This window comes from Gallus gallus, chromosome 21 (assembly GCF_016699485.2).
Source record: "Gallus gallus isolate bGalGal1 chromosome 21, bGalGal1.mat.broiler.GRCg7b, whole genome shotgun sequence".
NCBI lineage: Eukaryota > Metazoa > Chordata > Aves > Galliformes > Phasianidae > Gallus > Gallus gallus.
The window spans coordinates 1,047,891-1,075,766 of NC_052552.1; the positions used below are offsets into that span (position 1 = coordinate 1,047,891).

The 27,876-nt window shown below is 53.0% G+C and overlaps 1 protein-coding gene across 4 annotated transcripts in view; it reads right to left on the bottom strand.

Moving 5' to 3' along the window:
* Window positions 1-27,876, bottom strand: part of PRDM16 (PR/SET domain 16) — a 398,575-nt gene that overhangs the window by 18,443 nt on the left and 352,256 nt on the right. For all 4 annotated transcript variants that reach the window (XM_025142614.3, XM_004947378.5, XM_040651288.2 and 1 more), the window contains 6 exons: window positions 14,833-14,967; window positions 12,000-12,102; window positions 8,324-8,522; window positions 5,817-5,964; window positions 5,381-5,534; window positions 1,351-2,752 (listed from right to left, as the gene is read on the bottom strand). In XM_025142614.3, coding sequence (XP_024998382.1) covers window positions 1,351-2,752; window positions 5,381-5,534; window positions 5,817-5,964; window positions 8,324-8,522; window positions 12,000-12,102; window positions 14,833-14,967 — 2,141 coding nt within the window. The remainder of the gene's footprint in view (window positions 1-1,350; window positions 2,753-5,380; window positions 5,535-5,816; window positions 5,965-8,323; window positions 8,523-11,999; window positions 12,103-14,832; window positions 14,968-27,876) is intronic.

Below are 27,876 nucleotides of genomic sequence, written 5' to 3' on the forward strand. Positions count from 1 at the left end.
CAGTTATCAGCCATCCAGCAGCAGCAAGGCAGTGACATAGGTGCTGTCCCACCTCGCCACGAGCCACCCCTTTGAAGGCTCCAACAACCCATCCCGGTGCTGACACCACAGCCCTGCGGTGACGCTGAGCCTTTCCAGCACTACGAAACCACGACTGCAGCACAGCCCATCCCTGCCAGCAGCCCGGGCACCACTGGGCTCTGTGCAGCCCTGCAGCACACAGCTCACACTAACTCCAGAAATACCCCTTGGTCTGAGGAGCTGAGCACCCAATCAGACATGGAGCCCATTGGGTCAAACCTGCGGCTATGAAGCAGTTCGTGTGTCCTAAGAGAGGATTAATTAACAGCCAGGTTACTGTCTGAACGAAGCTGGTTTGGGCTGCCTCCTTTCTAAGAACCAGCAAACGGTATTTGCTAGGTGACAAGTGCATCTCTGGGCAGTGATGGCAGCGCTGCCTGCAGGCTCACCGCTGTGCTCAACTTCAAAAGCTCCCAGCCACTCCCCTGGAGCAACAGACACAAACCCCTCCTTTACACCTTCTGAATTCACTCCTTCTGGAAGTCCAACTGGCACTTGGATAACTTCACCTCCTCCCCTTCCCATGCACAACTTGCTGTAGGAGCAACACAATGCATCACACCCCCCCCCCCCAAAACCCTCTGTGCAAAGTGAAACTGGAAAACCCTGCACATCTTTTAAGAACAATACATGCCTCAGGGAGAGTCCAGATAGCACTCTACCGTGTATTTACACAGTAGTTGCTGCTCCAGCCTTAAAAACGTTTCACAAGGCTGAGTCTGCAACAGCAGTTCCTATGAACTGAAGAAGGAATTATTAAGAAAAAAGGGAGGTGGGGAGGAAAAAAAAAAAAAGGTGAAGTGGCTCACAAAGGGCCATCAAAGAAGTGAGTGGGAGAGCTGCATTTGCAGACTCCCAGGGCTCCTGACTCATTCCCAAGCCATGAGAGCCCGGGCTCTGAGGCATCTGAACTCTGCATTCTTATCAAATCAAACCCCTGGAATTTCCCCAGCAGAAGTGCCATCTTAGCATTGGCTCGTGGGAGAGTCCTTAAATAGGTTGAGTTTCTTCTTTATCAAAATAAGGATGTGTTCTTTATACATATTGATTACGAGCACTCCTTTCCATTATTCAGCCCTTTCGGTTCAGAAAACTCGGCGTGCTGTGATGAAGGGCAGACGAGCACTGTCAGGCTGTATGGACACACCGACCCTATCAGACATGTGCTGCCCTTCCTGAACAACCCACATCCAGATCCGCCTCGAGCGATGACGCCAGCTAGAAAATCAGCTCATTAGAGGAAACAATTAAGGCAGGGTATGTTAATACCTGTAGATGGGATCCATGAAAAAGGGTGATGGCTTAGCATAATGCAGGGATGGTTGCTGAGGCAGCTGAGACTGGGAAATCTTGGGTAAGACTTCACTTGCCATTAGTTTCCTTTCCCCGTAGATGTGGTTCTTCCGTGGCTCTCTCCCTCCATTCTGACTGGCTCGGATGCGGTTGCCGATGCTCAGATCCAGTGGCTGTTCCTCCCCTGAGGACGGGGCTGGCAGGACCTTCGGCGGCGGCAGGATTGGCTTTATCTCTTTTGGCTTCGTGGTGAGATCGAAGGGCGACTCCGAGCTGGTGCTGCCCACTTTGTGGAGGTCCCTGGGTGACTTTGGTTCTGCCTTGACCAGCAAGTTGTGATTGAGGGTTCGCTCCGTGAACGGGTAGAGTGAGTGGGGGAAATTGGGGAGGAACTGAAACGGAAACATGGAATGATACGGGAGCGAACCCATCTTTTTCTCCTGCATCCCCATAAAGCCAGGCCCAAAATACTTCTCTGCGATGGAGGCGATAGCCTTAATAGAGTCATTAGCTGCTCCTGTGGTGGGCAGCAGGTGCTCTTCTGGGGGAGGAAAGAAGGAATGCTGAGAATAGAAGAGAGGGATCTCGCTTGTGTTGTTGGTGGAGCTCGCCGACACAGAGCTGCTCACAAAGTCTGGCTTGCTCTCCATCTGTTTGCTCTTATCTTTTGCTTTGTCCCTGTCGCTCTCTGCGTCGCTGTCCAGGTCGGAGCCGGTGCCAGTGGTGGTATCCAGGTCTGTGCCCGTGGTCGTGTTGACGTCCTCGAAGTCGCTGCCATCGGACATGTCGCTGTTCCTGGCTTTTAGCTTCTCCAGGTAGGAGTTCTCCAGGCTGCTCTCGCATTTCTCCTCTGCCGAGGCGGCCTGGTTGCTGTTGCTCACCGCAGAGATGAGGGGAAGTGCAGGGTTCCCGAGGGGGCTGGGAAGCTTTGCGTCCTGGGTGTGGTTGAGGGGACTTTTGAGGAGCTGTGTGGGTGGTAACAAGGGGGGCCGAGGGTACAGAGATGGTGGGAAAATCCCCGGGAATCCCGGAGTGAGGGCAGGGAACGCTGGGGGGGCGGGTGAGAATGGAAGACCCCCCGGGTGGGGACGGGATGGAAAATAATCGTTAAATCCCAAGCTGGTGTGGTTGAGGTTGGGAGAGGGCTTGGATTTGTCCATCATGGAGGTGGGCGTTAAGGGGAGGCCCGGCGCAAAAATGCCCCCAGGGTTGTAATGGTTCTTGCCCTCGCAGAAGCGCCGGTGCTTGTTGAGAGAGGAGGTAGTGCTGAACATCTGCCCGCAGTCCTTGCACTTGATCTGCGTGCGGCAGTCCGCGTGCATCCGCTTGTGGCGGCAGAGGTTGGAGAACTGCGTGTAGGATTTGTGACAGACCTCACCTAAAGCATCAACAGAAACCAACAACAAAAGCGATATGAAATTAACAGGAAATGGGACGGAGCCAGATCAGAGCTTTCATTAATACCACTAAGGAACCACTCCATAGGGATGTCCCATAAATGCCCTCCCAGCCGGAGCTCCGTTCGGTGGGGCCAATGTTGTATGGGCTGAATTAGCAGGGCTGGCAGTGCTAAGCTAACACTACCTCACCGTCCTCTTTAATGATCTGTAAATACAGAGCTTTCAAAACGTGATTTTTTACGACCGCTTTCACCTACAGACTTCGCTGGTGTGGAAGGAAGAGCGTAAAGGAGGAAGAAAGGAAATCCCACCCGAACTTTTCTATCTATCCAAACAACTGTAGCTTTTTATCGTCCAATGCCTCTTTCAACACAGGAATAAACCCCACTTCTGAGTGAATTAACACACTTCTGTCACGGGAGAACCGCTGTTATCACCAGTTTGTAAACATGGAAACGGAGACAAAGAGAGGGAAGGCGCACTGTGCAGGCGGGCAGGCAAAGACCTGCACCCCAATCCTGCCCACACTCAGCCCTCAGATCCATGACCGAGCGCTCCTTCCTTCCCTCCTTCCTCTCACTTACTGACAGGCACATGGAAGCCTGACTTTCCCTCTATTTCTTTTCTAATTTCTAGGACTTTCATTGGTATTTGAGCATCTCAAGACGGGAGAATGGCGGCTCTGAAAACATCAGAGGAAGCCTTTTCTGTTGAAGTTCAAAGCAAACATGACTAAAATTGGACAAATTGGCTGTTTCCATCGAAACAAACATCCCAAAATCCAGTGGATCATCACCGTGCCCAGCATCCACAAGGACTGTGCACGTCCAAACCAACCGGTGGGCGCAAACCCTTCTAAGTGCAAGGACACCCTGTGTGAGCTCCATCTCAAATTACCCACAATTTCTGAAGAAATGTCACATTTGGGTGGGTTTATTTAAAAGATGTGTGCATATTTTTCTTCCCAGAACAGAATTACCCCTAATTTTAACTGTCTCCTCTTGCCATGTGCCAAGGGATGCTGTGTTGTGCCAAGGGATGCTGTGTCGTGCCAAGGGATGCTGTATCGTGGCTTGCAACACGCACACACTCCAGTTGATAATAACTTGTTAATCTGCTCCAGCAGATGGTATCACAAGCAAGCACACTTTCTGTCAGTTTGCACTGGCTCACTGCTGTGTTTGTGCTATTTTTTGGTGTGTGCATTCACAATAGGACAAGAAAAAGAAAAGATGTTATGCTGTATCCACGCAGCAAAAAATGGTGCGAAAACAGAAGATAACAAAAGCAATGTTTTCCAAGAGAACTGGGCTCTTCCATTTGCCTCGCCAGGAAGACTTGCTACAGCCTCCTGATATATATATTCTAAACCAGGCACAATAGCGGGGGGGGAGCCCAACAAAAACCACCCCAAGTTCCACTGAACAAGAAGAAAAAGCCTTTCCAGGGAAGCCTGCCTCACAGCTCCCCTCAAGTTGCTAATGGATTCCATATTAACGCATGTGGCTCCACCTGGTACATCTGAACCAGGCAGAGTTGGCCTCCGTTGCTCTACACACTGATTTGGACTGACAACTCCCTAATTCTTATGAGGTGAGAGTGAGGAGATTATGAGGAGAAATCATTCATCTCGCTGCGGCGATACGACGAGGCCCAAATTGTCTCTTTCATGTGCCCGTCATCAAATGAAAGATTGCATCAAAATGAGCAATAAGAGCGTTTTTTCTTCCTCTGCTGACACCCATCTGATTATCTCAGAGCACGCTAATGAAACGAGCCTCCCAGGATACCCCTGCATACTGTTCCCATTATACCAACAGGGAAAAAGGCAGAAGTGGGTTCAGTGGCTTCCCTACCGTAACATCAAAGCCTGGAATCAAACCCAGACCCCGCTCTGTGCTTTAATGGCACTTTTTGAAGAGTGTCAGGAAGCAGTCCCTAAAGTTTGCACGGCTTTGTTGTGACACAACCCACACAGATATCAAAGTCCCATAGGTGCTGTGCCAATTAAAAAAATATACAGCCCCAAAGTGACAAGAAAGGAGACAAACAGCCCTCGGGGGAAAACCCTTCTTCAGAAATACCCCTTTACGGTGAGCACTAAGGACAGTTAATCTGCTATTTACTTGCTTTCCAAGCATGATGTAGATGGAGCACACAGTAAATAAAGGAGGAAAAATAAAGCTCTTAAAAACCTCATCTCTGATGTTACCCTGAAATCTGTACTGCGGGTTGGAGGGCCCAAGGAAGCACTCCGGGCAGCTGTGCCAGGTGTTTACTTATGTCACCAACACGAACATTCCAAATTATTACGGGGGAAAAAAAAAAGGAGAGGGAGAAAGAAAAGAGATGAGAAAATGGCATCGCTGGGACTGCTGAGAGACTCAGCTTTTAACTTGTCAAGAAAGTCAAAAACTGCCATGAATGTTTACTGAAAAAACAGGGAGCATGCAAAAAAAAAAAAAGAATGAAATAAGTTCATCTCGTGCTCTGACCTATAAAATTACAGCAGCTGCTGACAGAGGGACGGGGAGGACTGGGGGGCCCCGCAGGATACGTGCAATTACAGCAGGAGCCGGGGCTCCGTGATGGCCATGACAACTTACATATGAAAGGTTTGACAGTGCTGTGAATGTGCTTGTGCTGTTTGAGGCCAGATGAGGTGGCAAAGGTTTTGCCGCAGTCCGGGCAGGCGTGGGCTCGTGCTCCAACGTGCTGGGAGCGGATGTGCCTCTGGAGGTTGCTGGGGTCGGTAAACACCTGGAAGAGAAAACACCTTCAGGGTGTGGAAACCAAGAGGGAAGGAGCAGAAAGAGAGGCTGCTGGGGGCCATGCTGGGCCTGGATCCATGGGATGGGATGCTCCCCAACACCACCAACACCAGCCCCAGCCATAGCCCCGCAGCCCCAGCCATAGCCCCAACCCCAGCCCCAGCCCTCAGCCATAGCCCCCCAACCCCCAGCCATAGCCCCAAACCCAACCCCAACCCCAGCCCCAGCCATAGCCCCCCAGCCCCACGGTTCCCCAGCAGAAGCTCCGCACCTTAACGCAGTTTTCACACTCAAAGCGCTTCCCGCTGTCGTGAGACATCTGGTGGCGGATCAGGTTGGATTTCCAGTTGAAGGCCTTGGGGCACTGGTCGCATTTGTACTCCCGCTCCTCGGTGTGGATCACCATGTGCTGCTCCAGGCTTGGGAGGAGAGACACGGCCGTGTGTGTGGGGCCTGCAGAGCCCAGCCTGCCCCACGCGGTGCTCCAGATGGAGCGGTGACCCACAGCGACAAAGGAGACACCGCTCCGGGCTCACGTTGGGGGCACTGAGAGCTGCGGCCATACACACAGTCCCGGTATTCATTTCACAGATGGAAAATGCCCTCTCTGCCTCAAAAAGCTACCGGGTTTGGTGACTTTTCACAAGGGAAGATAAAACCAGGGCTGAGCCCGCGGGGTCCCGACAGGAAAAAGGAGCACTTTGTGAGCAGGATCCCTGCAGCATCCCCACAGGGGAAGACAAGACATGCACGGCCGCCGCCGAGGCTATCGCCTTGCCATCCACGCGGGCACGAAGCCCGCAGCTTCCCAGAACAGAGCAATTTAATGTCGCAAAGAAACACGATGAGGTGCAAACACATTTCACTTCTCAATGTCAGGCGTCTTTTATTACCGAAGCCGGCGATCTCAGCTCCTGCCAACTGGCAGCCTCCCTCCACGCAGGAGGACGATGGCGAAGCGAGGCGGCTGCTGGCCGTGGGCCACGGCTGGGATGGCTGCACCAGGCAATGCACGGCTCCCTGCCCTCCCCCTGCATGGCACAGCTGCTGGCTCGTGGTCCTGCCACAGCCAGGGCAGGAGGGGACGCAACACGTGCTTTTGGTGCCCGGACTGATGGCGTTGCCTTCAAGTCCAAAGGCATCCGCAGCACCCAACCATGCAGAAGGCTCCACCATCACTGCTGGACCACAGGGAGCAGTCAGCACCTGCCCACCCCCAGAACCACCTCCAAGTCCTGATACAAAGCACTGCTGGGCCCAGCCCTATCAACTGGCAGCCCACTCGTTCTGAAGAAGCAATATTCACCTTGCTAAATAAATGCTGCTCTTCCCACCACAACATTCTTTACGTGCACAAAGAAACGCATGCTTTGCATGCACATATATAAAAATATGCTCCTGTTTGCTGTGATTTATGAGTTTGTGTAGAGCAAATATGGACAAACTAATGTACTGTTTAGAGGCAAGTACCTACTGGGATTAGCCACACATTTATTTATTTAGTCAGCTGCTAAATGCTCAATTTCAGTTCCCCAGCGGCACTCCTGATTTGATCTGTATTAACTTCTGAGAAATTCTAAGACCATCGAGGTATGCTGATCGGATTCATTTGGGGCTGCATTGGGCTCCTCAGCACATACAGCACAGCGGATTGATGGGGGAGGGATAGACGTGGAAGTGCTCTCCAGCTCTGCCGAACCCGTCAGCGTGCAGAGCGCGCACTGATGTTGCTGATCCTGTTTTTCCTTGTTGGAAAAAACAACCCAAAACTTCGTATTGTCTTCATATACAGAAACCCCCTGGCGTTCTGTTCTCCACTCCTGGGCACAACCACAGCCACCCCACCTGACTCTGAACCAATGAAAACCTTGACAACCAGCCCAGGCGGTACAGGCTCCGGATGCACAGTCCTACAGTGATTCAGAACAAGCAGCAAAGCCAGAAAAATCCCTAATATGTTTTAGTACCTGGCACCTGCCGTGGAGCCATGTGGGTACCACACTGCAAATGAGTCAGAAATCCCAAAGGTCTCTGCTTTAAGGCTGTGTCTGTTCGATCACATCACAACTTGAGAGATGGTTCAGCTCACAGCAGGACAAAGAACCTTCCCTTCAGAGAAGCTCCATCCTTATTTAGAGTTTTCTTAGAAAAAATAATTCCGTAATCATTGTGAATTAAAGAAAAAGGTGGAGAATATCTGGCTATCTTATCTTGCTCTTTTGCTGTCCCACAGTTCTACTACAAAAACAAGAAGGAAGTGTTGGGAAAAGAACTGCAGATTGCTTCTGCAAGATTAAGGAGGAGCTCGTGACCACGTCAGAGTTCCGAGTATGACAAAGCCTCTTTATCCCCACTGATCTCACGGGGCCAAGAATTATGTCAGATGGAATCCGTGCTGCAAACAGTGGCAGCCCATCACAGCGCTGTGCCCTCAGAAGGACGTCAGAGGGGGGCAGCTGCCACGGAGCTGCTGAGCAGACCACCACACCATCCTCGTGGGAAGCTCACGGGGAGCTCAGGGAGCAGGCAGGGCCCTGGCACAGCTGCTGATGGGGCAGGGAAACACCGCAGCCTATGGGAGCCAGGGGAGACCGAAAGCTGCCCAGCAGCTCATGGCATCAAAACTCAAAAGCTCATGGCAGCTCATGAGCCCTATCGGGGCGGGCAGGAGGAAGGCAAGGCGCACTCCCGCTGTGTCCTGAGCCACCCAGCATCCACCCAGCCCCTCGCTGCCACACCAGGGGCAGTGCCCAAAGCACGACCCCCCGGGCCCCATACCTGTACTTGTTGGGGAACATCCTCTCGCAGTCCTTGCACTCAAACACCTGCCCATCGCCGAGGCCCTCCTGCTTGATCTCGTCGTTCAGTGTGTCATAGAGCGAGCTCACCGCGCTGCACGCGTACTTCTTGTGCCGCCGCAGGTCCAGCTTGGACTGGAAGAGCTCATCGCAGTCCTCGCAGCGGAACGTGTGCTCCTCTGGAACAGACAACAGGGCACTCTGACCGCGGGTCAGGACGTTCCAGAATTCTATTTCACCCGGTGTTGTGCTCGTAAAAGAAAATGCAACACTCCGTGAGGTCACTCAAACCACCAAACAGGATTGCTGCAAGTGACAGAGGAAGGGTTTCGCTTTAAGCGCTCAAGGAAAGCCCGGCACGGGCAGGGCAGCACGCGGGGGAAAGAACAAATGAGCTCTTCCTCCAATGGGGCCACCAGGAAAGGAAAGGAAGGAGCATGCCGTGCCCGGTGCCCTCTGACCGCTGTCCTCCGTGGGCAGCAGAGTTGGGAACCAGAGCATTGCAAACGGAAAGGAAAGCAAAGGGAGCCCGAGTCATCGCTGTTGTGCTGTGCACTATTCCCCCCCCCACCCCCCCAAAGAAAAACACACCAAGTTCTAATGCACGTAATAAATTATTGTAGTCAAGGTCAAACAAATTAAAAAGAGGGCAGCTATTATTAAGTTTACAAGGCAGCATCCTGACCACGGTGCCAAGTCAAACAACCGGCGCAGAGCTGTACATTTTCCAGCACAGAGCGGGGACAGCGCGGGGCTCTGCAGCTCCACCCGCTGCCCACCTCCCCAGCACTGCCTTGGCTTCTCTTCTTCTTCTGAGAACTCCACTTTCAAAGAGGAAAGCCCGTGGTCAGACACACTGCTTGGTGGTGGTGGAGGGGGGGGAGTGGAAATGCACTCACTGAGAGGTGGGGCCAGAAGGGAACGTGGCGGTGGGGTGGAGGGGTGGTGGGATGCTGGGCAGGAGGATGCATTTTTAGCTACAACAAGGAGAGCTAAGAGCAAAAATGCCCCCATCCTTCCCCCATTTCGACTCATTCCAGCAGCTGGCGTGCTCCGCATGGGTCTCAGCATTGCCCCAGTGCTGTGCATCGGCCCCGTTCTGCTCCTTACAGAAATACTGCTTACGGGCAGTTTGTAGAACAGCATCAACGTGCACCTCATGCATTTTAAGTCCGTGGGGAAGGAAACCTGGAAATTAGGACGTAAGGACCCACCTAGCACCAGCGAGAGGCTGTGCACAACCTGCCATTAAAATAACGCAAACTGCTTTTCATGGGAAACAAAACAAAACCAACAAAAAGAAAGAAAAGAAAAAAGGAATTGAAGGATCACCTTCTGATTTGTTATTGTGTTTCACCTCACCTATAGCACGGAGCGCATGAAGTTAAATAGCAGCGTTTCAGACTCCACCTGCACGTGGTTGGGGACTGGAAGCAGGCCTGGCACGGACAGACCATGGGGCAAGGAGTGGGGCAGGGCGTGGGATGGGCAGAGCAGCTGCTGTGGGGCAGCTCTGCCCAGGAGCTCGCTCAGCAAACACAGCTCTCCCCTCCTCACAGCTCAGCCCACACGAACTCCCTCCCCTGAACATCCACTTTTTGAGTCTGCATTTTGGAGACCCAGCTGTGGCACATCAGTGAGCCCAAAAAGCACCGCCTGCTTTGCGTGGCTCCGGCTGCACCACCACCACCGCTCCTCTTCCAGTGGCAAGTGCAACAGCTTGTGCTACAGATAGAAGAGCTTGGTAATAGGGAAAGGCATGCTTTTATTCCTCACAGAACATCCGGATCTGGAAAAAGGTATTTTTAAAGGACTGACCTACGCATATATATGTGATTAAGACCCTCAGAGTCACATGCTGTACATTCTGTCACTGCCTGCGGGCGCTCCTCTGGCACTGCCACAGTGCATGGCTGCAGGGTGGCTGGCCATATCAGTGCCCAGCGCTGCATCCTGGTTGCTACGATGCAGACATAGGGCTCAGACCTCAAAGCTGTGGGCTTTGGCCCGGCTCATCACCCCGCAAACCTCCCCATCACAAAGGAGCTGGGATGGAGCTCACCCGACCCGCTCTGCCCTGTGCTTTCAATGTGACCCTCAGTTCCGACACTTTGGGGTCATTAAAGCATTCTTCCTTCCCGTCAGCATCACAAATGGAAATATCACCCTTCTAACCAAGTCCTCATTCGGGTTCTTTCTCTTTCCGTGAGCACTGCAGACGCAAATGCTGCCCTTCAAAAGCAGTTCCTGCCTCAGTGCCTTACGGAGGAGAAGGGGGTGAAAAGAAAAGAGAAAGCCAGCAACAAAAAATTGCTGCCTGCTCTCCATGTCTTGTTTGTCAAATCTATGGTTAGACGTGTCTATCTGAAGTTCCATCAGCAACACTCAGGACAAAGCAGGAATGCAACAGAAAAATAAATCAGTGCCTAATAGCTTTCAGAGAAACCAAGGGGAACACAATTATGTGGCATCTACATGCTAATCTACCAGACTTGAATCTCAAAGGAGTTCAAGTGCCCTACTCAAAATTCCTGCAGTGATAAGGGGTCTGCTGTGTTTGGCTGGGGTTCGGATAAAAGATTTTTATGATAATTATCTTCGCGTGGAACAATTTTGCATTTGCTTTCTTGTTAATTCCGAGGCGAAATGGGGGTGCAGGCAGCAGGAAGGGAGCATGACTGAACGTCACACGTCTTAAGAAGTCAAATATTTAACGGCGGCCGGTTATCGTTTGAAAGCAATTCAGTGGCAAAAGCACAGGAAGACACAGATAAACGTCATAGGACGGCAAAGATGGAAAACGAGGAGCACTTTTTGCCCGTCCACACAAAAGCCTGTTGGGAACGAATGCAAAATGGGGCAGAGTTTTCTTCCCAGCGTCTCTGAGGCATCAGAAAGGGGCACAGTGCTGCATCACGGTGTGCAGGAATCATCCACCTCCGTGTCCACCTCAAGAAAGTGATTCACTGCTTTGTGGGGAGAAAACTGAGACAGCAGTTCCAAAGCTGACCTCTTGGTGAGGGAGCGGCTGCTGCTTGGAGAGCCCTCCGTGCACCGCTGCACTGTGAGAGCTGATCCACGCTGCTTGTGGGCGCCGCACTGCAAACCCGAATCTGAATCACACACGGGCAAAGGGAAATCAACAGGCTGTGGGATGGCCAGGTGAGATGACTCGTATTCCTGCAAGTCACTCTATAGAGCAACAGTTCCAGCTAAGAGCTTGCCGAAGACCCTGCCTTACCAGGAAACACCTAACGTGGAGAGCACAAAGGGCTTTTCCATGGCCAGCGTGGTTACCGAGCTCCAGAAATGAGCAGCAGTGCACTCAGAGGAAAACACACGAGGAAGCGAGCAGTGCTCCATGTGTTGGGTGTGAGCTGGGCAGCCCGGGGAACTTCAGCGAGCAACCCCAGCCCTGCACCCTGCTGTCAGCGAGACCCAGAGCCATAGGATGCCCTGCGTGGGAAGGGACCTCCAAGGGGTGACAACCACTAGCCCAGGTTGCCCCCACCCAACCCAGCCTTGACCAACACAACTACCTGCATCAGCAAGGAGTGCAAATAAGCAGAAAAACAAGCAGCTGCTGAAGGTGTAATGCCAGCTGGGCATGGATGGAGGCTCTCGCACAGGGCTGAGGGTGCAGCACACGGCCTTACCTTCCATGCTGGGTGCCATGTTCCCCAGGGAATAGCTGCCCTCCTTGGCACACACCAAGAGCTCTTCTCCCGGCTCGATTTCCTTAATAACCTTATAATAGATCTGGAAAGCAGAAACAGAAATTGAGAGGCATGTTAAATATGCAAAGATGTGCGCTTTACATTTTTAACCAATAACTCAAAATTATTCCAGCTAACAGGGGAGGCTGTCACTTGATTTGCATAATTGCTACTAAGAGCTCTTTCTCCTGCCTTTATTTTACTCCGTGCACGTCAAGTTTCATGCAGTTTGGACCACAAAGTAGTATTTACAGTAACAGCCTCTCTCATTCAAATTACACAAAAATCTTCCCATTGTTTCTCCTACCTCCTCTGCGCTCTGTGTATTCGTTACAGCAAAGGGATGATTAACCTGATGGAACTGAAGCACTTAAGTCTCCGCTTCTCTGAGCCCAAATGGGCCTCGTGATCACTGAGCATCACCCTCACACCCTTCTCTTGTGGGCTGTTCCCACCTGGAACCCAACTCAACACCAGCACACAAACCAGCCCACTGAGCATCCCATCCCCACCAGTGGTGGGATCTGTTTTCAGAGCACACAGAGCTCAGACCCCCCTCCCCCCACCCCCCAAAGCTCTGTGCCCCATCTCAGTGCGTGTGTGAGCTGCGAGGAATGGTTTCGATGAGGAAGGAAACCAGCAAGCACAGCAATAGGAGGTGGGAGTTTGTGCCGTGGCCCCACGCATCCCAGGGCTCTGTGCTCTCCACAGGAGTTTGCCAAACTCTCAGAGCCCACAGCACCCCTCCCTCTGCTACACAGCACTGCAAGAATCCAGTCGACACGAGGCATTAACTGCAAGGCTCTCTTTGCACTCCCTCCAACAGCACCACACAACATTCTTTTCTGGGATATCAACCAGAATTCACCCAGAGCGGCTCCCAGCTGCAGCTCACTCCGTGCCCACGGGGAATAAAGACCCCAAACCATCACAGCCCGCAGGCACTGCGCTGCTCTATGGCTCCCTTTGCTCCCCAGCACCGGGCTGAGCCCAGCTCTGCTTCTCCGGACCGCATTCAGAAGCTCCCCATAGGGTTGGCACTGCCGCCGAGCGCAGACAGCAGCACGCTGCCCATCTGCTGCGTCCCCTGAGCACATCCCTGCCAGCTCTCGCTATAGCCGTGCCATTCCTCCAGCGCTGCTCCGGGACTCCCTGGGACCTCCCAACCTCTCACTGCCACCCCGAGCCCGAACCGGAGCCGAACCTCCGAGCGCGGCCGCCCCGTCCGTCCGTCCGTCCATCCGTCCGTCCGTCCCATCGCAGCCCGTCCCGTCCCGTCCCGTCCCGTCCCGTCCCGTCCCGTCCCAGCAGGGGGCACGCTCCGCCCGCACAGCCCCGCACAGCCCCGCAGCGCTCCGAGCCCTCCCGGCTGGGAGAAGCGCGGTGCGATGTCCGCCCCCAAAGGGTGCTCTGCGGTTTGACTGCGGTTACGGCAGTGCGAGAGGAGGAATGCGAGCCGGCAGGAAAGGCCACGGAGAAGGTGCAGCGGCCACCAACAGCACCGGGCGGCAGAGAAAGAGCTTCCCAAAGGGCCCCGGCCCCAACCTCAGCCCTTCCCTGCACACACCAGAGCCCCAAAATACAAACCACAACCCGAAAGGTCCACGTGGTCCATAGGTGCACTTGGGAGCTTTGCGTGGGAAGAATCCTTCGGCACAACAGCACTATACGGCTGCCATCAGCCCTGCGCAGCATCTTTAACCCCTCTATCCGTCCTGAGAACAAAGTTGCTCAGCGGACAGAACCACATTTCTGCAGGGTCTTTTTGAGAGATACAGTCCAGCCCTTGTTAACTGTTAGGGAAAGCCTGGATTCTGCTGGAGTCACATTCATTTCACCAAACATCTCATTATAATCACTAACTTCGCCTTGCAGTCGTGCCACCGACGGTCGAAATCAATTAAAGCTGCTGCGTTTCCCCTCCTGTCAGGCCTTTTTTAAGCATCCCTACTACAAACCAAACCTGAACTACTCCCATTTCACACAAGCCGCCTTCCTTTGGATCCACCACAGCATCCCCATCAGCTGCAGGCTGGTCTTGCTTTTGTTACAAGTACGTATTTCCAGCCCTGCATCCAAACCTGCCTCCTCTCTGCTAGCTGTAGTCACGGCATGACTGCGTTGGGTCTCAACCAGGAGCTGATATCTGACCGACTGACAACCTGAGGTTTGTGAAACTCCCAGCTTGGATCGCTGTCCCACATCCACTGCTGGATTTGAGTTTCAAACAGCTTTACAAAGAATGGCCCTTTAATTCCTGGAATAGCCCATCATCTGCACAGAGAACAAAGGTCACCGCAGCCGTGGGACCAACATCAAAACCATTCAGTCCATCCACACCCCCAACAGACACCCACACCTGCTCCACCAGCATTTCCCCCCGTGCCCATCAGGTCTATGTTTTCCCTGCAGACCCCCCAGACCCCCTCCCACCCCTCTGTCACCCAAACCCAACCTGAGCTCACAGCCTGGCGTCGCATCTGCCCGCCACCAACAGCTCGTAGCATCACCTTGCTGCACTTCTGAAGGCACTGAAATACCACCAGTGGCTCCCACGTGCTTAGTGAGCACAACCTGTGTCACAGCAGGTGTTAACACTTCTCACAACCTTCCCCACCACAGCCTGGGAAGATGGGGCTGCACACAGCTCTGCTATGGGCACCGCAGCGGCGCCGCCGCATGGATGGGTGCTGCAGCCGCTCCGCGCTGCTGCTGTGTGCACCGTGCACGAGGGGCAGGGCGTGCTGCAAGGCAGCAGTGCTGGGGCTGTTACCTGGTCGTTGACGTGGCACACGGCGAGGTTCTGCTCAGCACAGGAGCAGGCTGCACGGATGTACTTCAGCCAGGTCCCAGCTCCGCTCTGGTTGGCATCGATGCAGAACTTCTCGTTTCCCAGGTCGTCAGCAATCTGTGGGAAGCAAGGCAGAGGTCATCGGTTATGGAATGGCAGCTGCAGGAGGAGGAAAGGAAGGAGAATTATTTGCAATGCGAGATTCCCAACAAGAAATAGAATAGAGAAAGCTGGATGGTATATAAAATTAATAAAGACATGTGACTTGGAACAAGATACGTTCCTGAGCTTGTGAGCCTCAAGCAAAAGAAAAGGAGAAAGAAGGGAACAGAGGAATTTTCTCATGCGAATGAGTGCCAGGTCATTGAGAAGTGCCACCAAACATAACCCGGAGCTGAGCCCAGCAGTAAGCACAGCCCTTCAGCTGTACCCGCAATGAAAGGCCTGCCACAAGGCAGTGTCCTCCAGGAACACGGAGGCTGAGTGACGCCGTGGGCTCCTGTTGAGGTCACAGCTCCTTTCTGACCCCAAATGGGCTACGGGTGTGGGGCAGCCACACCTGGGCGGAAAGGGACAGCAGCTCTGATGTAAACAACCAGTTTCCACCCACAAAAGCAGGGTGGTCGGTGTCAGGGGGCTGTTTGGGCACACGGCAGATAGCTTTTGATGGTTTGGGTGAGTAACACCCGGCTCCATCCATCTGCACAGCAGCCATCAGTGAAGCTGTCAGCCCAGGAAAGCAGGACGGCACATTCCGGGGTGAGACGGAGAGCCCGTTTTGTTTTAGAGCTGCACAGCACGGGTGCCCTCGTTGGAACTGCAGGCACTTTGGGTGGCACTGGAAAACCCCACAACTCAGCTGAAGGTCACCACTGCTTTGCAGCCCCCACACGTGGCTCACAGCTCTGCTTCAGAGGGTCCTGAGAGCCCCAAATCACCCGAAACCCTGCGGTGCCGCAGGAGCTTTAGCACCCAACGTGGGGGTGTGAAATCTCACACAACAAAACGAGAAACAAATGAGTCTGTGTGAACCCTGAGAACTTAAGGCCCTGTTTTTCACACACCCTCAGTGTGCTCCACAAATAGAGCAGCCTCACAAACCACGGCCCAGCAGTGTCCCTGGATGGCACTCTGCACGTGCTGCCCCTCAGTGCCGTGCTTGCCTTGTTTTCAGTTCCACACCTTTGAGAACAGCAGGACCGTGGAGCAGGGCGGGGGAGTGCATGGATTATTGCAGGCAATGCTGCTGTTAAGCAGCCATCCCAGGAATGTCCATCACTGCAGGAGTGCTTCCATCACCTCCCATCCCCATCACCAAACTCAGCTCATCCCCTCCCTCTGCTGCAGAGGACGCATCCATAAATGCTGGACCCGGACCCGGAGCTGTGCCTGTGGGTCAGACCCACCTCTGAGCCACATCCCAGAGCTCAGCAGCCTCATCTGCTTTCAGCCACACAGCACCGGGGGTTGGAACCCAAAGGGCTTCGCAGCGTACTGAGATCAGAAAGGCTGAGCTCCACGGCAAAAGTGATGGAAAAAATCCTCTTGGATTTGTTTTGCACGTCGTTTGAGGTTTCCTGCTTCTCTCATTTGTGGGCTCTCCGTCGGGTTGTTTCTTCCACGTTCCAATGGGCAGAACACCAGAGCCGGCCCATGCGGAGGGGTGCTGCGGGGCTGCAGTGCCGAGGGATCTGTCGTCAGTTTGCTTAATGGGTTCCCAATGTGTGCAAAGAAACGAAGAGCCCGCAGCTCTGCCATCAGTGCCCCGGCATCGTGGGGCTGTCACATCCCTCCCCAGGAGCTGGAAGTGTAATAAACCTTCTCATCCCATCGTCGCAGGATCTGCCTTTGACAGTTTGGCCGATGCTCCCATTTTAGTTGGCAGGAGTTCGAGGGAGATTTTTTTTTTTTTCCTTTTTTTTAATTTATTTTTTTCCCCCTTTTCGCTTTAATGACCCACGAGCTGATTTGGAGCAATAAACTCTTTGCCATGAAGCTTTTTTGTGTTTCTTTTAAATAAAGGGGAGGGGGGGGGGGATTGGCTGCCATGTATGACTGTCAGAAGTAACTGAAACAGAAAGTCCATTCTTGGTGCAGAACGAAGAGAAAAAGACTCCATCCAAGGAAACACCTCTGCCAATGTGTGGACACAGAGCCCAAACTCAACCATCCAGCACCCTGCCTGCAATGAACCCGGCTTCCTGGTGATGTGACAGAGAGTGAATGAGGACCGTGGCAGACAAACCAGGGCAGCACCCATGGGCACGGATGGAGCTCTGTTGGCTTTGGGTCCCCAGCAATGAGGGCAGGGAGAAAGGAACGCCCGATCCCACGCAGGGAACCTCCGGGTGAACCATTAAAAGCAGGAGAAGACTTTGAGACGATGGCAAACGTTGAGCATTCAACAAAAGCTCGTTTCTCACTGGTAACGTCATTCATAGCACGCTGATTTCAATTAAACAGTAAACTGTAAAGAAATGATGCTGGAGTCGAAGCTCGGGGCTGCCTCAGATATTGTACACACAAGTCAAGGAAGGGATTTCCAGTTCTTTGTAATATATACACACAGAAACTTTGAAGTTTTCCTCCCTGCAGAAAGAGCTCAATGCAGCACGCTGGGGTATTAGGCTTCATTTCGCCTTGTTTTTATAAACCAATTAATTAATGACGTTCTCGAGGCTTAACAGATAAGAATAAACGGGAAATTAAGAGAAGCCTGGATCTAATTAAAAAGTAAAGAAGTGCTTTTTGGAAGTGGCAGGTGACTGTAGGATGTCTGCTCCTCTGGGGCAGGGGTGCCCAAGGTGCCCTTGGTGCTCTGCAGCTCACCCACAGGGCAGCCCTGCTGCTCCCCCCAGGCGTGCGCTGTGCTGGCTGAGCTGGCACCAACGTTCCCGCTGCTTGCCTTAAACCACTGCTCGTTGCTCCAGCTTTCCCTTAACAACGTTTTGGGAACGGAGCTGTGGAACACCACGAACACGTTGGCCTCTTCCCGGTGATTTATGGAAGGCAATGGGTGCCAAAACCATTTGCCACATCTTATGCGCTGGCCAAAAAAGTAGCAGGGCCTTCCCGTGCCCGTTCCCAGTGCTAACACCCATCGCAAGGTGCTCTCCTTGTGCAGCTTTATGGCAGCCACGGAAGGATATGGGGCGAGCAGAGCCCCACGGAGCATCACCCCACGGCTCTGCCAATCCTCCCAGCAGCTCCATCCGTGCCCGCAGCCCTCGGAGGGTGCTGACCATTACCAACACATGGAGTTAACGTAACATCAGCTACCCAGGTACCCAACCAGCTCAGATAGCTGAGGTGCTTCAAACTGTGTGTTTTTTCCATGTAACGAATAGGTTTGGGGACCTGCCCCAGCACAACAGGGGAGAGCTGCCCCTATCACCCAGCACTGGAACCATCCCACCCCCCAGCTGGCTCTCAGCTCCCCCAGCTCGGGCCGCCCACGGGGAGCTCCTGCACAGCACAGCCCGCTTTAGGTTGGCCACAAACCAAAGCCACAGAGGCCAACATTTACCGGCAGCAGCGACATCACCTCCATCACCATCCCTCCTCACGTTTCATCTCGTTGCATCTAACAGCAACCAAGCAGCCCAAAGGATCTCCATCTGGAAGCGCATTCCTGTTCACATATTAGCTCGAAATGCCCTGAATTTACAGGCCAAAAGCGTGCATTACTGCTGCTTAAGCCGTGACCTTACACATTCTGAGCAAAGATATTAAAAGAGAAAGAACAGAGCCAACCCCCCCCACAACCCCACAGCTGCACCGCACTCCCCCGGCACAGGAACCCCCCCCGGGGTGCCACACTGCACGAGGAAACAGCCCCCGGAGCCCTCTTAGATCACACACAGCTCATGTGCTCTTTAGAAGGTGTGAATTAGGCAAGCTTGTGAACCGGGTTGGCACTGAGAGAAAGAATGGAAGGCTATGGGGGCTTCCCTTTGGAGCCACGCAGCGGGCTGAAAGCAGGAACAGCAGCGCCTGCTTAAAGGGCTCTGCAAACAAAGCAGCCATCCCACACCAAGCCAGCAGCAATGCTCTGATGGAGTACCAATGCACTGAGCACCCCTCATACAGCCGAGACGTGTGATTTCTTTCTAGTTGGTATTTACTGAAAGCATGACCAAAAAAGGTGCACAGTGAGGCACTGCAGCCTGCAGCCGTCCCACTGCAGCACCGGCAGCTTCTGCCACTGAGATGCACCCTGCACAGAGCTGCATCCTGCATGGGAGCTGCGTCCTGCAGTTACTGCCATGCATGTACCTGCTAGCAGCAGGTATCAGCATGGATACCCATGGGTATCAGCATGCAGCTGGGGCTGCTGGGACAGAGGATGGCCATCCCACCAGGGGGCTTTGGGTGGCATCTCCTCAGAGAAAGCCAAAGTAATTTGACTGCTATCCTCAAACATGTGGAAATCTCCTGGTTTTTTTTAAGTAAGCTCTAAGAATGCTGTTGAAACTCTTTATTAAGACTTAATCCTCCAGCCTTAAAAAAATCTAATAGCGTGGTATTTCCACGGCAGAAATGATCTCTCTCTGTATCTGGCAGCCCTTCCAGTTCTCTAAGGATGAACATAAATTCAATCAGACCAAATTAAAGCCGAACGCCCATCAGCCACGTGACACGTTAATTGGGGCTATTAATGGTTTTGGAAGAGCTGCACAGCAGCAGAGCCTCCGACGAGGGCAGGGCACACATGCTTCGCACCCTGCTGCCCATCTGCAGCAATGACTCCGGCAGAGATGCATTTGTGCTGATGCTGTCAGAAAGGACAGAAGTCCTTTCCTAGTCTGATGGCTGAGCAGTACCCACACACACCCCGGAACCGACCCACATCACGAGGGCCACCCGGCCCCACAGCCCCACCACGTGCACTTGGAGACGCTCCATCGTCTTTTCCATGTTTCTGCACCAGGTCTGACTTTGGCTGAGCCCATCCAGCCTGTGAGCAGCTGCCAAGAGCATGAAGTAATGAGAAAGGATAGGGAGAGAGCTGAGTGTGTTCCAGCAGTGCTGTGCGAGCACACCCAGCACGGCCCGCGGCTGTCAGCACTGCTGGAGCAGCCTCATTAGCTAATTGGCCTTTAACGACCAGACTGGGTGCCTTCCTCGGTGCCACCTTCCCTGTGCTGTCAGCCTGCTCATCCTTGCTGATGGAAACCCAAAGCCCACACTGCATCCCTGCCTACAGTGAGCAGCACTGACTGCAACAAGCCCCGTGTACTGCAGGGCAAGAGAGGCTGGGGATGCCCCCTCCCTGGAAGCACTCAGTGGATGGATGGGGCTGTGAGCAACCTGGCCTAGAGGGAGGCAGCCCTGCCTGGAGCAGAGGGTTGGAACCGGATGATCTTAAAGGTCCCTTCCAACCAAACCATTCTATCATTCTTCCCAGGGACCAGAGCCACTACGATGGGGGAGAATTCCCAGGTGCTGCACTGCACCCAGGTATTCCTCCAGCAAGTGCTGCTCGTTGAAGGGGAAAGCATCCAAGGGAAATTCTTCCTCTATGCAATTAGCACGGGAACGCAACGCATCCAAGCCGCTCTGCCCCGCGGTGAATTCTGAACATGCCTGCACTGGGGAGGGCCATTTCATTTCCAAGCCTCACTCACACGATGGAGCGGAATTTTCAGCAGATAAATGCCCATAAATCTCTATGCCCTATTATGACTGCTGGCTAACGAGCAGGAGCCCACGCAGCCCGCAGCGTGTGCTGTGCCCCAACATGGGGCTGCAATAACACACCAAGACCAGAGCCGGGGCCGAGTGCCACAGGTGCACTAATATAGGCATTAGTGAATGATTAGGCCTCGTAAAATATATGAATGCTGTTTCTTTAAGAAGCCATAAAATTTTATTGAGGAAAAAATCCATGTGCAAGGCTTTGGGTTCGTTTCATGCGGTCATTCCGAATTTCACTCATTTCTGACAGGACTATGATAATTAAAACTGCGGCCCTGGGTCTGGTTTCCATAAAGTCCATCTGGCCTTCCGCGATGCAGAGGTTGGAAGCACGTAATTGCCCGGGCAGCAAATAACTATTTTGCCATCCGCGGTTTAATTTTGTCCCTGCAGCAGGGGAGCCAAGTCAGAGGGGCAAAGATCATTACTGCGGAGCGGGGAAGAGGGGCTCCCAGCAGCCTGCTGGCCATGTTTGTTGAAATGCTTGACACCGACGGGCCCCATTAATGCACGGGTTAGATACAATCTGTGGAAAAGGGTCTATTATAAAGGGATTATTTGGAAGTGTTCTGTAGGTGGGGGTGGGTGTGATTGAAGGACTTAAAACTGTTACATTAACCCTTAGGGCACTCGGAGCGGTAACAAACCTGGCATTAAAGGGCTGGTGTTTGTCACCATGTCTTCACTTCCCTCCTTCTCCGCCACAAGGTCAAAGGGATTAACAGCATCCACAATGCGCCCGGCCGCGTGCTGAAGGTGCGGCTCGTTTCTGCCCAGCAGCAGCAGCTCCCTCTGCTCCCCAGACAGAGCCGTTAGCCAAGGGAACAAACCCCGGAGACACGCTCAGACGCACCGTGTGTACGCACATGCACTTACAAGAGAGCCAAAAGAAAGCCAACGCAACGCAGAGGTGACAGGGGGTGCTCCAAGGTCCCCAATACCACCTCGCCATGTCTGACCACGGAGCACAGCAGCAGCACTGGGAATGTCCATCTCTGCACCAAATGGGCTTTCTGCTCCCTTCTGCTCCTATTAAATGGCAAGTCCAACAAACGCATTTCCTCTGGGCTGAGGATGAGGCACTGCCATGCCAACCATGCACAACGACCATGGGTTCTTTCCCACTTGGGTTATTCTATGATACTACAAAGTGTTTCACCATTAACAAAGTGTTGATTAAAAAACATAAACTAGGAAAAAAAACAAACAAACCCAAAGGTTTTAAAACCTCTCTCTTTCAGCACGTGAGCCCAATCCCCAAAAGCTCAAGGGGGTGAAGTCTTTTTCTTGATGAGTGCTAACGTGGTAGCATGTTACATGCATGATGCATGCTTAATTGACTTGCCATGCCTTTCATTAGCCAACCATGAAGCCAACCAGCCAAACTCTTACCTAATGAAGCCAGCCAGCCATACTCTTACCTAACACAGCCCCATTGCAACCCCACCACACAGCCATCCCAATGGGGCACAACACCCACCCTCCTCCCAGCAAACCCCACTGCTGCTGGGACGGCTCTCAGACAACAGCCCCAACCATCCTATTTTCCTGTGCCAAAGCCTACGCCGAAATCACAGCCACGAACGGTGCTGTTCTTGGAAGCGACACTAAAAAATACTCCTACAAACACTCTGGATGTGTTACGCCTATGACTTCTCCAAATCAAAGGGAGAGAAGTTTTGGTAAGCAAAGTAAGCTCAAGGTTGCCAAAAAATCCTGAAAAGGTCTCTCAGAAGGGAAGAGAAAAAAAAAAAAGAAAAGAAAAGAACCAGAATAAAAGAAGCTGTGAAAGTCTATGAGGATAAACACTGATGACAGGTGGAGTAGAAGCTGAAATCCGAACTCGAAAGTAACTGCAAATAAAGATTTGTTACAGATGGTTTTAATATGACCTAACACTAGGATGCCAGCTACAGTATCACTTTTTCCTGTAGGCTGGACAAAACTAATAACACGGTTATGGAAACACACTTCCCTCGCACAGATACAGGAGGAATAAATGGCATTTAATACACGCTGTCCTCCTCGGAGGGCAGGCAGGATCAATACGGAGCTGCTAAAGAGGCACAGGGCTGCAGCACGTGGATGGGAGCTGCGGGGAGGGGACGTCGGGGTGGGGGGAGCCCACCCTGCAGCCAGGGGTGGGTGGGGGCTGTGCCGCCCATCTTTTGACCCTGGAAAATAATCCTGCTCTGCCTTCTAATGGCTGCGTTGGTTTGGATGCACGATATCCTCTCTGCTCCCTTGGCGTCATCACCGCGCTGCCGTCACAGGTTTGCAGAGGAGAGAAGTAAGGTGAAAATCGTCCGAATCACATCTAATTCCCTTTGTAAGGCCAAAACCTCTGCAGTGAGTGCTGGTGCAATGGCACAAACACAGCACTGAGAAACCCCACCTGGCCCGGGGAGCGCCTCGTATGAGTGAGCCATGTGGGTTTGCTTGGGGAGAGCTCTGGGATTGGGCAGAGGAGATGCAGACTGAAATAAGGAAGCAGTCTTTTACAGTCAGGCAGTGAGGCACTGGCACGGGTTGCACAGAGAGGCGGTGGTGCCCCATCCCTGGGCACAGCCAAGGTCAGGCTGCAGGGCTCTGAGCACTGGTGGAGCTGTGGGTGTCCCCGTGCACTGCAGGAGGGGGACAGGTGGCCTTCGGGGGTCCTTTCCAGCTCAAACCACTCTATGATTGCATGATCTCCAGAAGTGCCACCGCCCCACTGTTTGAAGCCGTATTTATCAAAGATGCAACAGAGCGGAAAAAAGAAGAGGGTAACATCAGCCTGAAGCGTATCAATGGCACTGCTGGCGACCACACGGCCACAGGAGCCATCCAATGAAGGAACACAGCCAGCAATGCATGTAAAAGGAGCCAACATTCCCAGTGGTTCTACAGACCCTTACAGTGGGCGCAGACCAAGGGCAGATGAAGACCCATCCGTCAGCCCACGCTGGGCGCAGTGCTGAGCACAGCACTGCTGGGAGAGCAGCACCAGCAATTGTAAAACTTTACCACTCACCTCATGTAACTTTTGTTTTACACTCGATTAACTTTTATTACCAACTCCAAAGAATAAAGCGGAGAATTAGAAACAGCCATTTTGGGGAAAGGAAAAAAAAGAAGTACATTATGAGATTAAGGGGCTGCATTCCTAGAGATGCTGAGAACAGCCACAGCCTCAAACACACACACACACACCAACCCATGGCTAAGAGAAGCAGCCTTACCTCCTGCACTTGGCCACGAAGCCCCAGGATGGCATCCAAGAGATGCACTGACAGCGCCCGGCTCAGCACTCGGTGCCGAAGACGACCCAAGCGCCCATCGTCACCGAGGGAGGTGCTTTCAATACACACCCAAGCCAACTCTTTCCTAGGAAGACACGTGGGCAAAGAGGAAGCCGCAGCTTTCTGTTTCCCTTAACTCCTGACGCTTTATTTCCCAAACTTCTCTCAGCCCTTTGCTGGGGTCGCTGCTCTCATTGGGGACGCCCAACGCGTGGCTCCAGCGCGGCCGCGCTCCCCCTTGGGACGGCTGCGTATGGGGGGGACATATTTAGGGCCCAAACGGCTTGACAGCCATGATTAATACCCTGCATTAGGAGATTCCAGCGAAAGTATTCAGGAGCACGCTGTGCAGTTTGGTTCTCATCAGATGGCCGGGTCTGCGGGCCTATTAAAAACAGCAGGAGAGCTGCAGACTTAATCACAGAGGCTGGGCCTGCGGCGGGAGGAAGCGCGAGGCAGATGGGGATGCAGGCATGGCCACGGAGGGGCTCACAGACCCACATCCCAGCGAGGGGGAGAAGTGGGAGCTCTTCACAGAGCCAAGGCAGGACAGGAGCATGACCAGGAGGGCACCGAAGAGCTGAAGGTGAGAGGTACTTAAGCAATATCGGCAAAAATCAGAGGTGAGATAAAGCCTAAAGCAGACCAGGTGGCACCAATGCTCACCATACTGTCAGAACTCCTCTGAATTTGTCATCTTTCTGTTTCCATCCAGCCGCCTCCGATTTTCCAGCCTGATTTTTCACAAAGCCAGCATTTAATTGCAAGAACTGAGCACGACTCTGCGGTTACATCTGGAGACAGCACGCTGCGTCCACGCGTGGGGACGGACCACTAAAAACCAAAACCACAGCAAGTGGAGATCACACACGTGTCCTATCTATTGCCTTCATGAATGCGCATCACTGAGAACATCAGACGGGAGCAATAGCAGCAGCTTTGACACGAAGCATTGATAGCGCATTGCTCAGCTGATAACAACTCCTGAGCTCGGCAGCCCGGGGGCTGCTGCACACCCAGCAGCTGGGGACGACTGCCTCCCCCTGCTGCAAAGAGGGGCTCAGCTGCACAGTGCTGAGCAGAGGGGCCGCCCCCCCCCAGCAGTGCAGCACTCACATGGAAACCCAAATCAGCATTAGGAACCCAACACCACACGGAGTGCAACAAAGCTCCTGAGGTGTTCAAAGTCTCCAAATCCTCTTTTTTTTTTGGATGTCTGCATATCAACGAACCCCAAACAGGAATTAATTCTTCTCCAGCGCACAGACCCAGTTCAGTAACAAGCGCTAAAAATACATCTGAACCTTAGAAACAAAAGAGGAGGCGCGGAGCACTTTGAAAGTTTGCTCCTGTGATTAAGTAAATTAGAGCTGAGCTGCTAAGAAGGGAAGGACAGAAAGTTCACTGCCAGCGGGACGGGGCTGCCAGCTCCTGCCTTATTTACCAAGGAAAATCAGGGAACAGCAGCACATCGTAAGAGATCTCCAAATTCCAGGCGTATTTGGTTTTGTTTTTAAGTGAGGAGGGGATTCTCGCTTTGAGAACACGTGGTCTGTGAGCTGGGCAGAGGCGCTGCCCCCTCCTCTGGGTGCATGGAGTGGGATGCACTGCTTGGATGCACCCTCACCGCTCCCATTGGGTGCTGGGGCGCAACGGGCAGCAGGCAAACACGGGCACTGCGCTTCTGCGCAGCCCGCCGCTATCTGCGCATTGTTTGGATTTGCAGGTTATCAGCAGGGCTGCAACTTGGGCAATGACCTCATTAACTGATGTGGCCACATCAGCACCTCTGCGCGGCGTTATCACTCATCGTGTGTCATAAAGCAGCGCGCTGACACCTCCCTGAATGCCGCCTGTATCTTATCTCCTGCGGGGACAGGACCCCGCGCGGCGAGGAATGCGGGAGGAGACAAGTTCAGCAGCGGCAGCCGACGGGGGATGATTTCTCAAACAAACACTGAGGGGGAAATTAATGGGCTTGGGTTTGCTGCTGACAGTGTGGAGCAGAGCTACGTTGGCTTCTGACTCCTATAATTTTAGAGTTATTACTGTAATTTCAGAGCAGAGCTACTGGGACGCTTCCATCGGTGTGTCCGGAACGGAGCCGCGTCGCTCCCCCAGCATCACCAGCATCACCAGCACAACGCCCAGTTCCTCCCATGGACAAACCAAGGATGCGGCCTCCCAGCCCTGCAGGAACAAAGCCCTGTGTTCTTTACCATCCTGCTCACAGCTGTGAGCCATGAATAGGAAAGGTGATCCGCAGCCCACAGCGCCGGGGTGACAAAACCCCAGGCAAGCTCCCCGATGCGCCACTGCCTTCCTGCACAGCGTTGGGAACTTCAGTGATTTTTCTCTTAAGCTCAGCTGTAAGGTTGTGTTTTCAGCCTCTTTGTTCCAGCCTTTTTCCGAGCCATTCCCTGCACCCACCCCCCTGGTGCAGCACTGAGCATCCCAATGCATGGGGCACCCAGAGCTGGAGTGACCACACGCTGCCACCGCTTCGCACCAGCAAATGCCAAAAGGTGCTACGTGCAGCCAGCACTTGGAGCTAGGAACAAATGAATGAGCAAGGAGCCTTGCAATGTGCATCACGTTGCTAACGGTGCCCAATGCTGCCCGGCTGCTGCCCGCCATTGCAGGCTGAGCTAAGTTAGCCTACCCAAATTGGGCACAGAATTGGGCAGCAGAAACCCATGCAGAGAGCACCTGGTGGCTCTCTGCCTAAATACAATTCACCTGTCGTGGCCATGTGCTTTCTTATCATCTACAATCTGTGGAGTCTTAAAACATCATAAATGATCTAACCAGGAAAGCTCAACCTATGGGGTCTAATGGATGTAAAGCTCCCAGGCGTGATGATTTGGTCCCTAGCAGCTGAACTAGGAACCAACACCAGCCCCTCCGTATTCTTTTCTCTTATCCAAGAACTGCCATTGAGTCTGGGGACCAAAAGATCCCCTACGATCAACACTGGGATAAAAACCCTTCACTATGCCTTTTCCAGACTTGAACCCAGATCTTTTATTAAACCACATTAACCTAAACATCCTCCCTTTATTTCTCCCCTGCTGGGTAACACGGTGTTGGAACATGAGCTGCCAGAAAAGCTCAGTGTCCTGCTGAAAGCTGCAGAGGAGGCTGGCTCGATGCACCGAGCAGAAAGCACGAACACATCGCGCTGACACATTTTGCAGGCATTAAATGGGTCGGGACCGGCATTATGACTCCTCTCAAAGGGTACAAACAAAAGCAAAACGCCATAAACATTTCCCATGGCTACCATGCCAGGAAAAGCTTTTCAGATCTGAAAAGCAAAGTAAAATGAAAATAAAATAAAATACAACAAAACCACGCTGCTCTCAGAAGGTCCCACTTCAGCAGAAGTGCATCACAAAGCCTGCATTGTTCCCAGCTGGGCGCCCTCAATGCACCGTTGTGCACTCCGGGCTGTGCTGGCGGGTGGGCTGAGCACAGATGCAGCCCTGCAGCTCTCAGCCCTCAGCATCACAGCCTCAGTGGGGTTTGCAGGCAGCCACTTGTCACCATCTACCCCTATGCACCATGCTGTAGCAGTGGTGCGCTCTGGGACCCAACAGGGATGCTGCTGAGGGTCCTGCTGTGCATCCTTGTGGTCACGCAGCCACCTCCCTGGCTCTGTACGCTTACCATGAGCCACCAGCTTTGAGCATTTACCCACATGAAGTCACCACCTGCTATACCAAAGGGACTGTTCTGTTTTCCCAGTGCCCATCCGAAAGAACACGTTCCCAGTGAAGCACGACGCTCAGTTCATAATTCAGCACCGTGCCGTCCACCCAATTTTCTGAACCAAAACACGATCAATGGGAAAACAATCGGTTTGCTGAGTTTCCCATCAGCTGTATTTCCCATATCCCCAAAATGGGGACGGACCGTTTCCTCTCCAACACTCAGAGCTGCACTGTGAACGCTCAGAAAGCCCCCAATGCTCACTAAGATGGGATCCCACCTTCCCCATTCCCCTCAGCTCTCCGTAACCTTGCAGGTGTGGGTGGATTCATTTGGT